Consider the following 15,306-nt stretch of genomic DNA (forward strand, 5'->3'; position numbering starts at 1 on the left):
GTTGTCTAACTCATTATACGATTTGTTACTATTTTTATAGATTCGAAAAATTAATTCAACTCGAAGATTTATCGTAGGAGAGCGATTAAAAACAAGATTTTGACATTTTTATTTATACTAGATTTTATATTAAAATTGATACAAAATTTTAAAATATTATTAATTTTATTATTTAATAAAAAAATTAAATATTATTATTTAATTTTTTTGCTGTTTAATTTTGATAATACGATGAGATCCTTTGCATATTTACGGAAAGGGTTATCTAGTGCGGCGGTTGCTGCGAACTTCGACTCGGGATCCCAAGTCGGGACGTGTCAAGCTCGTGCAGCAAAGAAGAGGACATCACTCCTCTGCCTTAGTCCCTTACCCCCTTCAGAAGAAATGGGAAGCCCATGATCTCTTCCTTCTCCTAAACCTTTTTGACAGCTAGCACCAAATTTTTATTCTCCTTTCTCCTTCTCTTCCTCATTCTCCTCGTTCTCGTAGCTTTCCTTCTCCGTGTGAAAAGAAACAAAGAAAGGAGATCGGCCCCGAAAAGAAAGCTGTATCATGGGCTGCGTACAAGCCAAGTGCTGGCTTCGCTGCCGCCGGTGCTGCTGCCGCTGCCAGCTCTCCTCCGCCGGCAGCGACGGCGCCGCCTCCCGTGACGGCGACCCCGGCCACGGCCGGCACATCATCTCCGGCAGCCCCGTGGGCTCCGCCGCCGTCCCCTCCCACCGCCTCCTCCTCCAGTTCTCCTCCCTCTCCCAGCGCGGACACTACCCCGACACCCCCGATCGCGAGAACCAGGACACCTTCTGCATCAAGACCCAGCTCCAAGGCAACCCGAACCTCCACCTCTTCGCCGTCTTCGACGGCCATGGCTATTTCGGTGCCCAGTGCGCCGCTTTCGCCCGCGACCACCTCGTCGAAGACCTCGCCGGCGACCCCCATCTCCTCGAAGACCCCGTCAAATCCTTCAATTCCGCCTTCCTCTCCACCAATTCCGAACTCCACAACAGCGAGATCGACGACACGATGAGCGGCACGACGGCGATCGCCGTCCTCGTCGGTGGCGACACGCTCTTCGTCGCGAACGTCGGCGACTCGAGAGCGGTCGCCGGCGTCTGGGACGGGGAGCGGGTGGTGGCGGAGGACTTGTCCAGTGATCAGACGCCGTTCCGGGAGGATGAGTATGAGAGGGTCCGGCGGTGCGGGGCGAGGGTGCTGAGCGTCGACCAGGTGGAGGGCATAAAGGATCCGGCAATTCAGAGCTGGGGGATGGAGAGTGAAGGGGACCCGCCGAGGCTGTGGGTTCAGAATGGCATGTACCCTGGGACGGCGTTCACGAGGAGTGTCGGGGACTCGACGGCGGAGAGCATCGGTGTCGTCGCCGTGCCGGAGGTCATGACGGTGAGGATCACGCCGAGCCATCTCTTCTTTGTCGTGGCGAGCGACGGGGTTTTCGAGTTCCTCTCGAGTCAGGCTGTGGTGGATATGGTATAGCTCTGTTGATTTTTCAGATTTCTCAAGAAAAGGATTGCTTTTAGTTTGCAGTTGCTTCCTGTTTCGCCGAATTTATAGTTTCCTGGTTTCGTAGCTTTGAGGATCGAATTATTTCATTCAAATGAATTCCTGAATCATAAAAGTTAAAATGTGGTAAAAAAGGTATATGCCAGCCCTGAATAAAAAGCAAGGGATTTGAGTTGGGTACATGTGCAGTTGATGCATTATTTAAATGAATTTCATCTGCCACTGTGGTGGTAGCTCAGTGGAACTGGGTCTTACTTCCAACCAAGTGATTCCGAGTTCGAAACGCGCGGGCGTTGATTAAATTGTGAAGACCGGATGCTCTCTGCTCGGACACGGAGTCTGGGAGGGCTTATTGGTCCGCCGGTAGCCTCGGTGGTGCCAGGTGTGACGTCCTCACACGGAGGGTAACCGTGCCGGAGCCCAAAGGGGTAACGAGCCGGGCCCACGGGTGGGAAGGGTATGAGTAAAACCGGCCGAGGTGCCCAACACACGGTCATTTCTGCCCGCATCGAACATTCTCCTGGCGGGGTGGGGGCTCAGTGGGAGCTACCACGTGGAGGTGGGCTCGTCCCTTCCTCTTTTTTTTAGCAAAAAAAGCAAAAAAATGAATTTCATCTTTGCCTTCTCTTCTTGCCGGGAGTTTCTTTCTTGAAGTTAATATCTTTTACTTTTATTAATCATCTCTTGTCTCACAAAAATTTCCAGTTATATGTAATAGGGTTTGAGACTTTGAGCTATAACTCATGTCAACAAAGTTTGATATGCATCGACTCAAGGTGAATGATGGTGGAATGAGGTGAAAGTGAAAGACATGGCACATTATCTGTTGATGCATTAGTGGAGCCAAGAGAGAGAGAGAGAGCAGGGGCCAGGGCAAAAAGATAGAGACAGTGGCAATGTAGGTGTGAAAAGAAACTGGGGGTTGAGTGTGGCCTGAACCTTTTTCTCTCTTTGACGCACGGCTAGCTTGTTTGGTTGCTGAGATATCTTTTTTTTTTTTTTTGGTAATGCAGAGCTATTGCCAGAATAGCTGGTTCTGTCATGAAGATTTCACTAGTCTGAAGGAGACTATGTTAGGAAACTAATCCTTTCCAGCCCTCCATCCGAATGAGTTTTCTGCTATATGACTATGTTGTGCATTCTTGGTTTTGGAGATGATATACATGTATATGTATATATCTATATCTATATCTATATATATATATATATATATAGATGACACATATATATTTTTGTGTAGGTATATATATGTATATATATGTGTGTGTGGATGTGTATATTCTTGTGTGCATGTACGTTTGGATGTATATTTGTATATATTCATTTTTGTATGATGAAAAATTGTAAAAAGATATGTTGCTTTCAATTTTAGATGCACATAGCTAAGGTTTACACTGTGGAGCTTTCTAAGGGAACAACAGCCCAGATATCATTTAGGTTGTTCACTTTATAACATTACTAGCATGTTCAGATCCATGTGGATTGATTTTGCTAGTTCGTTAATATATTGGAAAACTACTCCCTGCAACATCTTTTTAAGAAATGCAAGCTTATGGTTGGATTGTAGTTGTCTCCGCAACCTTGTATGCTTGCTATTGCAAAACTTTCAACTGAAACTTTATCTGCTATACTATCAAATTCATTGTTAGCAGAAATAAACTTGGATTTAGCATATTTCGAAGCACATTATTATGTTCTGCATTTTTGCTACCTTAAAAATAATATATCCGATGAACTTACTGACTAGTACTTCTATATTGCTAACTGTTAGGTCAATGTTCTTATGAGCTAATTCTTCTTCCTTGAACCACCAATTGATGGAAATCAAAGTAATAGGAAGTGAAAAAAGTTATGCCCTTGGTTGCTTTTTTTGACTGATAAAATCAGTAAGCTATGGATGCATGTCAAGATACTAGGAAACATGCAAAAAACTTATGATCTACATTTTGGTATATCACAACTACTATATGATACGCTGATGCAGTAAGTTGGATCAATCTATATTGTTTCTGATAATTTTTCAAAGTGGGATTGATTCCTACATAGAAGTCTTGTCATATATACAGATAGATGGTGATAAGAAAATTAATATATATTAAGAAATTTCATATAGTTTATGGCACCAACAATTGTTTATTATAAACTAAATGTTGCTACTCATTCATAGTGAACTCGTATTTTTTGGTGACAAATCCACCTCGACATTACAACAACAAAGAAACTCATAGCCAGAGCATAGAAGAGGTTCAAATAGAAAAGATAGATTTTCTGAATAGCAACTTAGACAAATCACAAGCAGACAATAAAGTTAAGCAAAGTCAGAGTGTAAAGATAAGTTGCTTCAAATGCCCCATTAAAGAGCAAGAAGATGAAAACAAGAGATGGCAAGAGTGAAAAGAAAATCTTATTCAAACATTAAACAAATCTAAGCACTAAATTGTACTAGTAAGGAATTAAAATGAACATAGGTGTGAAATGGCATCACCTTATTATAGTCTTTAGTTTGGTACATAAATCTTTGTATTATAATGTGGCCTTCCCACCACTTAAAAAGAGAGGGAGGAAGAATCGGTTCGGACCGGTTCGAACTGCTCGGAACCGGGCAGTTCGCACCAATTCCGCTTGGAATTGTCCGGTTCAGACCATTTCTAAGCGATTCGGGGCCGGTTCAGGCCGGTTCGGACCGATTCAGGGGCGGTTCCAACTCCCGCAGCCGAACCAACCCGTCCCGTCCCGGGTTGGCTCGGTATGGCCCAAACCGGACGGTTCGGCCCGGTTTGGCAGACCATGCTTTTAATTTTTTGCAAACTCCAAAGTGTGTTTCGATTACTTTATCTGTATTGCTATAGTTGGGAGGTAAGTTCTCTTTTTTATATATGTTTTAATGCTTAAAATCTGTGATTTCTATCATTCAGGGAACTATGCATGCTTTTGTTTGTTGAAGGTCTATGATAGTTGTCTACTTGTCTCAAGTGACATACTCAATATTTCTGCTGTTATACTGTTTTTATTTGTTGATCAGGCAATTTAGAATGCCATGCTGTTTTTGAAAGTAAAGGGTACAGGCAATAGATGTATATACTGTATATAGAAAAGCTGTCGTTCAACATAATGGATGTATATATCCATTTATCAAATATTGGGATTAGTTTTGAAGTTTAGCATATAAATCATTCTTACCCTTTATTTGTAAGGTTACGTTAAATGTAAGTATGACTCTAGACTCTGTTTCAAAATTTAGACCAAGCTATCTTGGTCTTCTTAGTCTTGACACATTGATAGAAATACAAAACACTGTCCTTGAACTAGTTTGTGGGTGGATCTTTGGTGCACGTGGATATTGTCTGGATTAGATAGATATCCATTAGCTTATACTTAACAAGTGCAGTCCTAAACTTCTAGAAAGTTCTTTCCTAAACTTTATAATTTTATTACTCAACATTCTCCACTATATGAAACTTGCCTAACATGATTGCATACTCTTATCTACCTAGTGCTATTTTTAGCAAGATTTTACATACCAGACCATACCGGGCATACTATGCTGTATCAATAGGAACCTGACATGGCATAAGGGCTTGATATAGCACCAGCCAACACATGATATGGATGCTATGCTGACTTAGCACTTTTTCGTATATCAGTATTGGGGGGCTATCAAACCATGTTGTATGATAACGGTATGGTACTGGTATAGGACCTAGTATTGAGATGTAAAACCTTTTATCTGTAGTTTTGTGTTTTATTGTAATAATAATGATGATGATAATAATAATGATAACAATGATAGCGATAATAATACACCTATAGATAACTGCTTCATCCACCCCAATTTACTCATGTGTCTTGTCTATCTTTTAATTCCTCTTAAAAGATGATCATTATTGGTACTCTCTTCGTTATCAAATTTATACAAGCTTTATTTTTTAATTCTTTTTCACTAATTGCATTCCTCGTACTTTATTTTCATTTTGTTGTTTTCTAAAACTCTTTCAAGCTCCACATTCTAATATGCAACTCAGCAAATGCAGATATATTACCATATGGGATTTTTCATGCGACCCCCTGCAAAACTTTGGCACTAAAAGCAATTCCTCAGTCTATGAAATTTCTGCAGACACCTCTGACAAGTCTAGCTGTTTTCTGCAAAGAAAGGAAGGAATGTTAACGATCAATAATCAACATTCAATCACAAATAACGGGCATTCATGATTATTCTTCTTAAATAGTTGTTTAAACTTTTAAATAATGATTTTTTTCCTGAAAATCAGATTTTCTCTTGAAAATCAGATTTTCTCTCTTTTTCTTAAATTTCTTAAGGAGAAGCTACTAGCAAACCTCAATGACCACTAACAGCTATTATATTCTCCGTTTCGAGGAAGCAGATGACAAAAAAGCACATCACTTATTTTCACATTGCATTGATAAGATCCTTGGTTAGGGTGTGGAAATTCAAGTTCCAATGAACCATCTATAAATAGTGTAGGTTATACTTAGATTTTATAGTTAATTTATTTATTATCTATTCTTTTTTTTTGTTTAGTTTTAGATAAATAGGTTGGATATTTTAAATTTACTTGCAATTTAGGGACTCAATTTTAGGCTATTTTTCTACTGGGTTTTCAACTCCTATTTTGGGAATGATTAGTGTCAGTAGAACTTACTTTAGTTATGGGTTGGATTAGGAAAGTTTTATAATTATTAAAGTTGTATTTAAGAGATTTTGATGTTTGTTTATGCTGGGTTTCATAAAAATGAAAATTTTCTTATTTTAGTGAATCCTATATTCTTTGTTAGGAAAAGTTCGATATCGCCACATATGTTTCTTATTATTATCTCTCTCTTAGGAAGAGTCTACAAGTATCCCGATTAGATAGAAAATCCTAATCTAATAAATATATATTAAAATGGAGGCTTTGCTTGTGCAAAGCTCTCTATTTGCCATGTGGATACCCATATTAATAACATCATTTATATAGCTCTCTATTTTGCATAGTAATTAGAGTTATTTAATATGGTTCTTTAATAAGAAGTTTATTAACTTATTAAACTGTATTAAATAAAAAACCTTTATCAGTATTACTAAATTAATATAGAAATTAGTTGTATTATTAATAATCATATTTGCTTGATGTATGCTGATATTAATGAAAAACACTTTCCATTAGTTCTATATCCTGCCTGTATCTTGCATGGGTCATTAAATTTTTCTAATATTTTATTAATTTCTATTGTATTTTTATGATCATGATCTTACTTAAAAAATGAAAGTACAACCACTAATGATCCCTCTATATTGCATTTATATGTCTCCTAGATGCAATACGTTTCTATTTCTTATTATGCGCAGGTTGGATCATGACCTTATTATTTTATAGTAATATTTTTTTACTATATTGATAGATATACATATACTATTAGAATTTTGTACAGTGATAGTATATCATAATATTAAATATTGAAAATTTATTTTAGAAAATAATTAGGCTCTTATATTTACTATATTATATTCTATTTCTATTATTCATTCTATTATATCTATTCTATATTACATTTCAAGAATAGTTGAAAAAAGGAGAAAAATTGCACCTTGGAGATAAGAGTTCTCAAAAAGGACAGGGGGATGGAGGATCATTTGAAGATGGAATTTCAGTATAAAACTCCCTTCCATCAATGGTTTGAGCTTCTGAATGGACCAGTGACAGAATTACTAGAAATGGTGTTTCAGGCCACTTTCTTTGATCGAGAAGGGTAAGGAGAGATAACACGTCGTTTGCTTCTTTCTGGTGGTCGGATACCATGTCTAGAGAAGGACATGGCCTTAGAAGGCAGTAATCTTAAGAGGTGCATGCATGCAAGAGTGCATAAGCAGGAAGCCTGCAGGGTATTCAAATGCTACTATGTATATGCAACAACTACTTACTACTACATTTCCACTATTGATTAAAAGATAAAATATAATTTAGTTCTTATATAATCCCAAAATTCAATGTGTTTTATTAATCATCCACTCACTATTTATTTATTCATATAGCTTACCTAAATGCAACAAGGATCCCATGTTGCTGCTTCAAGGGAAGCACCACAAACTTCAATCAGCTGATGACTGTAATGAAGATTTTAGGCTTCTTGCATGTGTCGTAAATGTCAATATTTCTTTGGATGAGTGCTGTATCAATTTGAGTTTCTATTTTGATATACTGAATCCAAATTACTCCTAGTTTGCGGTTGGAATTGCTTCTATTACAGCTTCGTGTCCTTTGCTGCAGGTGTCCAGATACCCAGATCCCCGAGATGCCTGCTCAGCAATTGCTGCAGAATCCTACAAATTATGGTTAGAGCATGAAATTCGGACTGATGATATAACGATCATTGTCGTGCACATCAGAGACTTGTGTGGTGTAAGTTAAATGTTGTATGCATCAATTACCTAAAATTAGTTGCATCTTTGGTTTGTTAGTTAGTGCTAGTCTTTCAATAAAATCTGTTCAGTCAGATGCTGTAGCAACTAATGAAGCAAGTCATGCTGGCACAAAAGCTTCCTTAATGGTTTCACAGAAAGCAAGAACAGATATATCTGCATCCCCAGGGCCAGAAACTGGTCATCCAAAAAGAAGGAATTTCCTTGAGCTGCAGTCATGTCCTTCTGACTTTTCCCTGGAACGAAGTCTTGCATGTGTTGCTCCTTCTCCTACACACTCGTTATCTATAGAAAAGGTATGCATCTACTGCGATGCTATTGTGTTCTACGTCTTATTGATCCTCTCTGAATTCATTGGAGATCTCTCTTTCTTGACAGTGATATGTCCAGACTGACTGACTGACTGAAGCTGCCTGGTATTTGTCCTACCTTCCAATGTAATGTGCCTTATCTAACTTAAACTTACTTTCTAAAGGGAAGCATCTAGTCTTTTCTATGGTAATTTGGTTATAAAATAATGGAATATTCAATTTACAGTGCCAATTTTTTGTCAAACAAACCATGGAAACTGTCAATTGGATTGCCTTTCTTTGTTATATCACTGTAATTTTGAACATCCATGAGTTCTTAATTGTTTGATTGTTTCTTTTGTAATTCTGCATGCATGGAATATGCTTACTCTAACTAATTATGCCTGACAGGATAAGTTCAGCAATGGTGGAGGGAATAACTTAATTCCTTGTGGGTTTTAATTCCAGGAATCCATTATCAGGAGCTTTCTTTTATCATCTTGGCCACATTTCCAGTATGTCACCTTTTACACCACTTGTATATAACTCAAAGGCTGTTCAAAGCAGTGCTGATTTGAGGAAAAAATGGTGCCTCTTGACCTTTTCAAGGACTATTGAGTGGCCATTGCTGCATGGAGGTGGAAGATGGTTGTGCGGTATTTGGCATCCTACCTGTTAATTTATTGCAGAAAGCATGGGGGATGAAGCGTCAAATGGTCGGCATATGAAATGCCTGTGTTAGGAAGTTAAGGTTTATAATAAGGTGATGAACAACACTCCCAGGAAAAGCATAGACAAACCATGCAACTGCTTCGTCTTTTGGAGAAATGTTATTTCCTTGGTTAAATGAAGGAATGAGATGGTCATCTTGTACATAACTAACTAGACTAGTTATGTGAAACATGCTTGAAAAATGCTAAATAGTGGCAAGTCTCTACCTACCAAAAAAGAGAGAAGAAATAATAGTAATGTTGTTGCGTTACTTTGCACTTGCTTGAATGCCTTGTGTGCTTGCTTAATGTATGTTTGGAGAATTTTGTCTGTGATAGAATGATGATTTCTATTTCATGACACCAGAACTTGACCTTCTCATGTGGATGTCTGACACTGGTCTGTCAGCTTAGATTGCCTGTGAGATCTTCCAGGTCATCCAGAGCTCGGCCAACCAGATGAATTACTTCAATCTGTGCAACTGCGTGCCTCATATCTACACAAGTAACATTCCAAGTGTTACAATAAGAGTCTAAAGTTATTATATTTTAGTGCCACAATTTTGGGGGTTATTTAATTTTAGTGCCACGACTTAAGTTTTTCTGCTGATATTAGCTTGTATGAAGTTTTCTGCTCACCATGTAGATATCAGTATTAATGAAGGTAGTTTCTATTTGGACATCATTAAAATTCATTGCTTAATGTGCGATAAAAAAAGAACTATTGAAGTTTTATATTTATTTTAATTAGTTATACTGCTATATTATATTTTAAGAATAGTAAAAAAAAAAGGAGAAATGATCGTACTTCGTACATAATGGAAGATATATGCTAGTAATTATTGATTTTGCAAGCAAAGATTATTTTTTAGAAAAAATTCAAAATTCCTGGATAATTTTACTGTTAAATATAAGTACGAGATTAATGACAAACTTTTACAGAATGTGCAATATACATTTATTGAACGTTTGTTGCATGCATCGAATACTTGATAGATATTTGCACAAGACACTTCACCTGATATACATTTGTTTAGACTACCTTCTTCTCATACCTCGGTTAAGGGTAAAATCATTGACCCCTTATTGCATATCATCCAAAAAGAAAAAAATTAAAGCCGATATTTTCTTGCAAAATCAACAATTTTATGGTTCCTTATCCAAAATCTATGAATATATATATATATATATATAATATTATTCATATATAAATAATATTATTCATGATCACTTTAATCTTTTTAATAAGAGAATATTATATTTTTTACCTATCACTCAATAGTTCAACTTGCACAACGTGCATTAAAAGCCAAACAAACTAATATAACAAAGATCAAGAAGAACCGAAAACAAGATTAATATACCCTCACTTGATCCCTTAAAGCATCTAGCTAGTGATGCACTCGGCTTCTTGACATCATTGTTCTCATATTTGAGCTCTTCAGCAATATGGTTGCCACATCTGATATTCTAACTTATTCTAAATTTGAAGTTAATGGCATGTCGCTAGCTAGAAGCTTCAAAGGGTTATGTAATAGGATGAAAAATAAGAAACACCAGAAAAATTCCATTATCTAAAGGGCAAAAGGGATCTTACTGGGAAATTTTTGGAATAAGAGCGATTTTATATGCAAATATCTAGAAGATGGGTTTTGTATGCAATTAATCTGTGATAGAGCCAAAAACTGTTATAAATAATCTATTGTACTATAAAATTATAGTTCTCAGTGGTATTGGTAATACTCCGCTCGTGATACTGTGATGGAACGAGAAAAGCGAAGAGTGATTTCATCACTGTAATTATACTTTAAAGATTAATATATAAATTGAATCAAACTATTATTTGGTGGAGAAAGTTCTCTTCAAGAAATTTTATTAGTATGTCAAAAAAACTATCCCACTAAAATATTAGAAGCATGGGATAAGGTATGACCCCTAATTTTAATTCGGATGTTCCAAAGGGCAGGATGCTGGGACTCTGGGAATCATGTTGCATGGCCATCAACTCAAGCTATGTAAATAAATTCTTGTCTTCTACCTTTGTGGGCCAAGTTCTATTGGGGTCCACCTTCCTATAAATATAAAAATATGGCTAAAATCTTGGCTCCTACAAATCCTCGCATAGTCTAACCACCAGTTGCACCCTCTAGTGCATCATATTGTCTATCTACACACCAACCCTTAGCAATAATAATTCAAAACTTTAATGTTGCTATATTTCTATTTCTATACCTCGCTCGTGGTAGACAAGGTATTTTTGGTGGGTCCTTAGTTAATCCATTAAGGGCATATTTGGTCACAAAGAACTATATAGAAAATAAAAAAAATCATATAAGAAAACATTTTTCAAAGATATAGTAGTGAATTTTCTTAATTGTTATTTTTAAAAAAACAAAAAGAAAAGAACTACTTTGTCATAATTCATTCAATTCTCTTTTGCAACCAAATATATCTTCAGAGATCCTCTTCCTGCCATATACACCACAACATAGCTTACTGCCAAATTTCTAGCACTGAAAAGTCGGAAGGCCTCCAAAAATCATCCTTCAATTTGTTTTAGGACTTGTCAATAAAGATTAAAATAGACCAGTGGCAAAAGGGAAAATGCTTGAATTGAATCAACTAAAAGTGCCATATTGGACCAGACTTGATCTTCCTTGGAAATCCAACATCCTTATAAACCTCTTCACTAGCCTTTTCCTCTTGGTGCAGCCAGTCTCCACTACGACTAAAATGACATACTTCTAAGCCTCCAAGACCCAATTCTTACCTCCAACCTTCCCCTTTCGAAAAGAAAACAAGAAAGAAGAAAAAAAGAAGAAGGAAAGCATGGATAAGTTAATGGGGATCAGCACCAGCTTTTAAGGGATGCATGCTAATAAATACCCCCCTTGCCCAGATTGCAGTCCACGTTCACTGGGAAAAACTCGGTCTTTCTACCGAACACCTTTAAATTTAGCAATATTAATATATCCCTCCAAAGTCAAGACTTTGTATTTATCCAACCCCCAACCCAAGCCGTCGTTGGTGTTGTCTCATCCGAGCCGGAGGGTTGGTGTGGCGATGGCGTCGGGCTCCGTCCAGAAATCCGAGGAGGAGTGGAGGGCGATCCTCGCGCCGGAGCAGTTCCGGATCCTTCGGATGAAGGGAACTGAGTAAGATTCGCTCTTATTTCTTTTATTTCTCTCCTTTTTCTTCGAGTACTTGTGGCTTGATCTTAGTGTTGTTTTTCCCCTCCCAATGCTGATTTAGGCGATTTTCATGATTTTTTTTTGTGGTTTCGTTGCTTTTTTTGGAAGTATGTGTTTTGATGCGCCATAACATCATGATTTTTTTTGTGATTTTAGGTCTATTAGTCTGTATTTTTTTGAAACCTGCGATGTTTAATGAAATATATAAATTCTCTGAAATCGTCGTATTTTTGAAAATTTCCTGAAATTTCTACTTTCGTTAGAGTTCTTCGTATACATTTTTTTAAAAAAATTTTCAGATCTCTCGCCTTTCAAGATTCGAACAACCTCCAGAAAAATATCACTACTTCAGAAGCTACAAAAGCCTTGGGTTGGGAAAAAAAGTGGTTGGAATCGAAAATTCGATTCCTTTCTTTATAAAAGGTAGTCAACCATAGCCCAACTTTTCCTGTAAAGGAAAGGATTTTGGCAATTAAAAGCTCCCAACATAGGCTAAATTTTGCATGTGCTTATCTTAAAACTTCTGTCTTCTTGCGATTTTCCTGAGAAAATGATGTGCCAATCGGATTAAACCATGTGAGTTTGCATAGTTTTCTTGGTTACAGATTTTAATTGACACATGGTTCTGGATTGTTTCTTTATCGAATTCTTAATGAATTTGTATGATCCTGATGTAATGCTTGGTTGCATTTAGACTGTGAATTAATTAAGTATTCCTGTATCCATTGTTCCTTGGCTTTACTTAGAATTTTCATTGTCGTCAAAATCTTTATGTGCTTTAGCATTAATTAATTCAACCATGTAATGTTCATGTGATGTTATTGAGATAAGGTCAAGAGATTAAGGCCAGCTTACTCTTGGCATTGATGTTGGAAATGTTGGTCTGCCTAGTGCCATGTTAATTACCAATTTATCCGTTCTGTTTCTCTGGTAGTTGGTTTTATAATATTTTTAGCTGCTTGTTTTATTTGTTTTGCCATGGACTTGTTTTTTTTTTAGTTTGACTTGGCGCATCTATTTTAATTGGAATTATGGATTACTCTGATTTTGTTTTCCAGTTGGCAGTTTCAGTACTTGTTAACTTGAAAAGCTATATGCTGAATTCATCTTGTTTTGGATTGTCTCCACTTGCAGTTAGAAGCAATCTTTTGAAATATTGTGATTTAGGTTACTTACTGTTTTCAAGTCCTTTGTTTGCTGTTCCTATCTGCTGAATCACAGGCATTCTGCTGTGTAACACTTGAGCGTATAATTGATTTACTTCTTAGATCACTATTTGTCGTAAGTTTTATGATTAGGATTAATACATATATCAGCTGAAATCATATAATTGTCTATTACTCTCTACTTTGACCTTCAAAACTATGGTTTGAATATGCGTGCATTTGGAGAAGGCCTAAATTCTCGGTATTTTTAGTGTTTCATTATTTTGGCTCTTAGCTTGATACCTTGTGTATTCCTGATTTATCTGATGATATGGATTATATTAGCTGGAGTCTTCTACCTAGAGTGCTGCAACTGCTCTGAAATCTCCAATATCTTGCTCCAGCACCCGCTTCCTAAGCTCTACCTATTCAAAGTTTTCATTGAGCTCCACTTCCTTGCTCCTGCATTAAAAACTACTCATGTACCTGCTCTGATTCAGGTACTCAAAGATGGTTCCTTATTTTTCTGTTGATTTATTAATTCAATAAGTTGTTTATGTTGAGACATATTTTGCAAGACAATGTTAATTTTGCAAAACTTCTAGATTTTCCTGCCTATCAACTGGTATACGAAGACTCATGAAACGGTTCTACCTTGCTTGAGTATGCCTAGTTCAGGTATTTGGCATTGACACAAAGGATTCAAGTCAAGCTAACAACTAATCATAAAGGTTTTGCTCAATATTTTTCCTGTAGCCTTCTCAAATTGGAGTTTTGCTCCATCAGAACTCCCATGTAAATAGGAAAAGTCATGGTTGATTTGTTATATAATAATAAACCTTTATTTACAAATTATACTGCCATCACTTCATTTACAAATTATGATTCAGTTGGTTGCTTTGTACTAGATGGACTCTTCTACCGTGCACCTGCTTTGGAATCTCTTCAATTTCTTGCTTCTGCGGCTTCTTCCTGGACACTTCCTTCTTCAAAGTTTTTTTTTTTAAAAAAAATATTTTTTATTTACAAGCTTTGCTTCCCTGCTTCTTCCTCCAAACCTACTCTTGCACTGTCTTAAAGCTTTGTTGATTGGCTGTATAATAATGAATTTCTACTTTCAAGGTATGATGGCATCGTTTAAAAGGGAAAGGGCATTTAAATGTGTTTGACAATTATCGGATGGTTTTATGGTTAAACAGTTGATTCAATTAAATGCATTTCATAAATTTCTTTGTTTCATTTTTGAATCAAGTCAAGTATTTTGCACAGACATGTTTTCCTTTTAACAAAATAACAAATGAGAATATCTTAGAAAATTCAAGATAATCTTTATGTATCCCATGGCATGTGGATGCATGTAAGATATGAGAAATGTAAGGGCTCTATTACAACATTACATTCATAAGAAAACTCACATAACTTTGATGTAACACCAAATGTTCACTTAAGGTATCAAGTGTAGATCTTTTGTTCCGACTTCTCTTCTAATCCCCCCATCCATCATGTCATCGCGCTTGAATATCTGCAAATTGCAAGTCTTAGCTTAAATTAGCAACTTGTACTTCTAGTTTTCTCAATGATTTTTCAAATGATGAACTTTTGCTGGTTCATGAGCTTGAACGGACCAGTTTCAGATTTCATGCCGGGCTTACGATGTTTATGGTTCATTTTACCATATATTTTATTTTTTAAAAGAGATTAAAAAGAAAATGGGACATTCTAATAGAACCGAACCCCTCACCCTCAGAAAAATAAAATAGACAAAGCAGCAGGAGGAAGAGACTGGATGTCCGCTTCTGGTGCAGCTCATAAGTTTAAACAATTGCTAAGCTGGCATTCATTTCAGCCGATTCTAAATGAATGGAAAAGAGGCCTGTTACTACGACCAAGGCCTAACGTTGTCATTTAACTCAATGATCATGTCCAATGTATTGAATTATTGTTTTAGTCATTTAGAAATCTGACAAGTACATCTTCCAACAGAAAACAAAAACGGTAGGCCGTAATATTCATACTCACAATTCGCGTTCTGCA

At 36.8% G+C, this 15,306-nt stretch overlaps 1 protein-coding gene across 6 annotated transcripts; it reads left to right on the plus strand.

The window, feature by feature from the left end:
- The first annotated feature begins 289 nt into the window (after positions 1-289).
- Positions 290-9,215, plus strand: LOC120103717 (probable protein phosphatase 2C 35). 6 transcript variants are annotated; one of them, XR_005509791.1, is made up of 6 exons: positions 290-1,482; positions 7,785-7,916; positions 8,008-8,232; positions 8,315-8,352; positions 8,695-8,741; positions 8,836-9,215. XR_005509791.1 is itself a non-coding variant. In XM_039122032.1 (5 exons), the coding sequence occupies exons 1-4, from the start codon at positions 553-555 to the stop codon at positions 8,315-8,317; spliced, it is 1,290 nt and encodes a 429-aa protein (XP_038977960.1). In that variant the 5' UTR covers positions 290-552; the 3' UTR covers positions 8,318-8,352; positions 8,695-9,215. The 6 variants fall into 6 exon arrangements, 2 of the variants coding, with proteins under 2 accessions (XP_038977960.1, XP_038977961.1); XR_005509790.1 differs by having other exon boundaries at positions 291-1,482; positions 8,315-8,373; XR_005509789.1 differs by having other exon boundaries at positions 8,315-8,373; positions 8,638-9,215.
- The last annotated feature ends 6,091 nt before the right edge of the window (positions 9,216-15,306 follow it).

This window comes from Phoenix dactylifera, unplaced genomic scaffold (genome assembly GCF_009389715.1).
Source record: "Phoenix dactylifera cultivar Barhee BC4 unplaced genomic scaffold, palm_55x_up_171113_PBpolish2nd_filt_p 001328F, whole genome shotgun sequence".
In the NCBI taxonomy this organism is placed as follows: domain Eukaryota; kingdom Viridiplantae; phylum Streptophyta; class Magnoliopsida; order Arecales; family Arecaceae; genus Phoenix; species Phoenix dactylifera.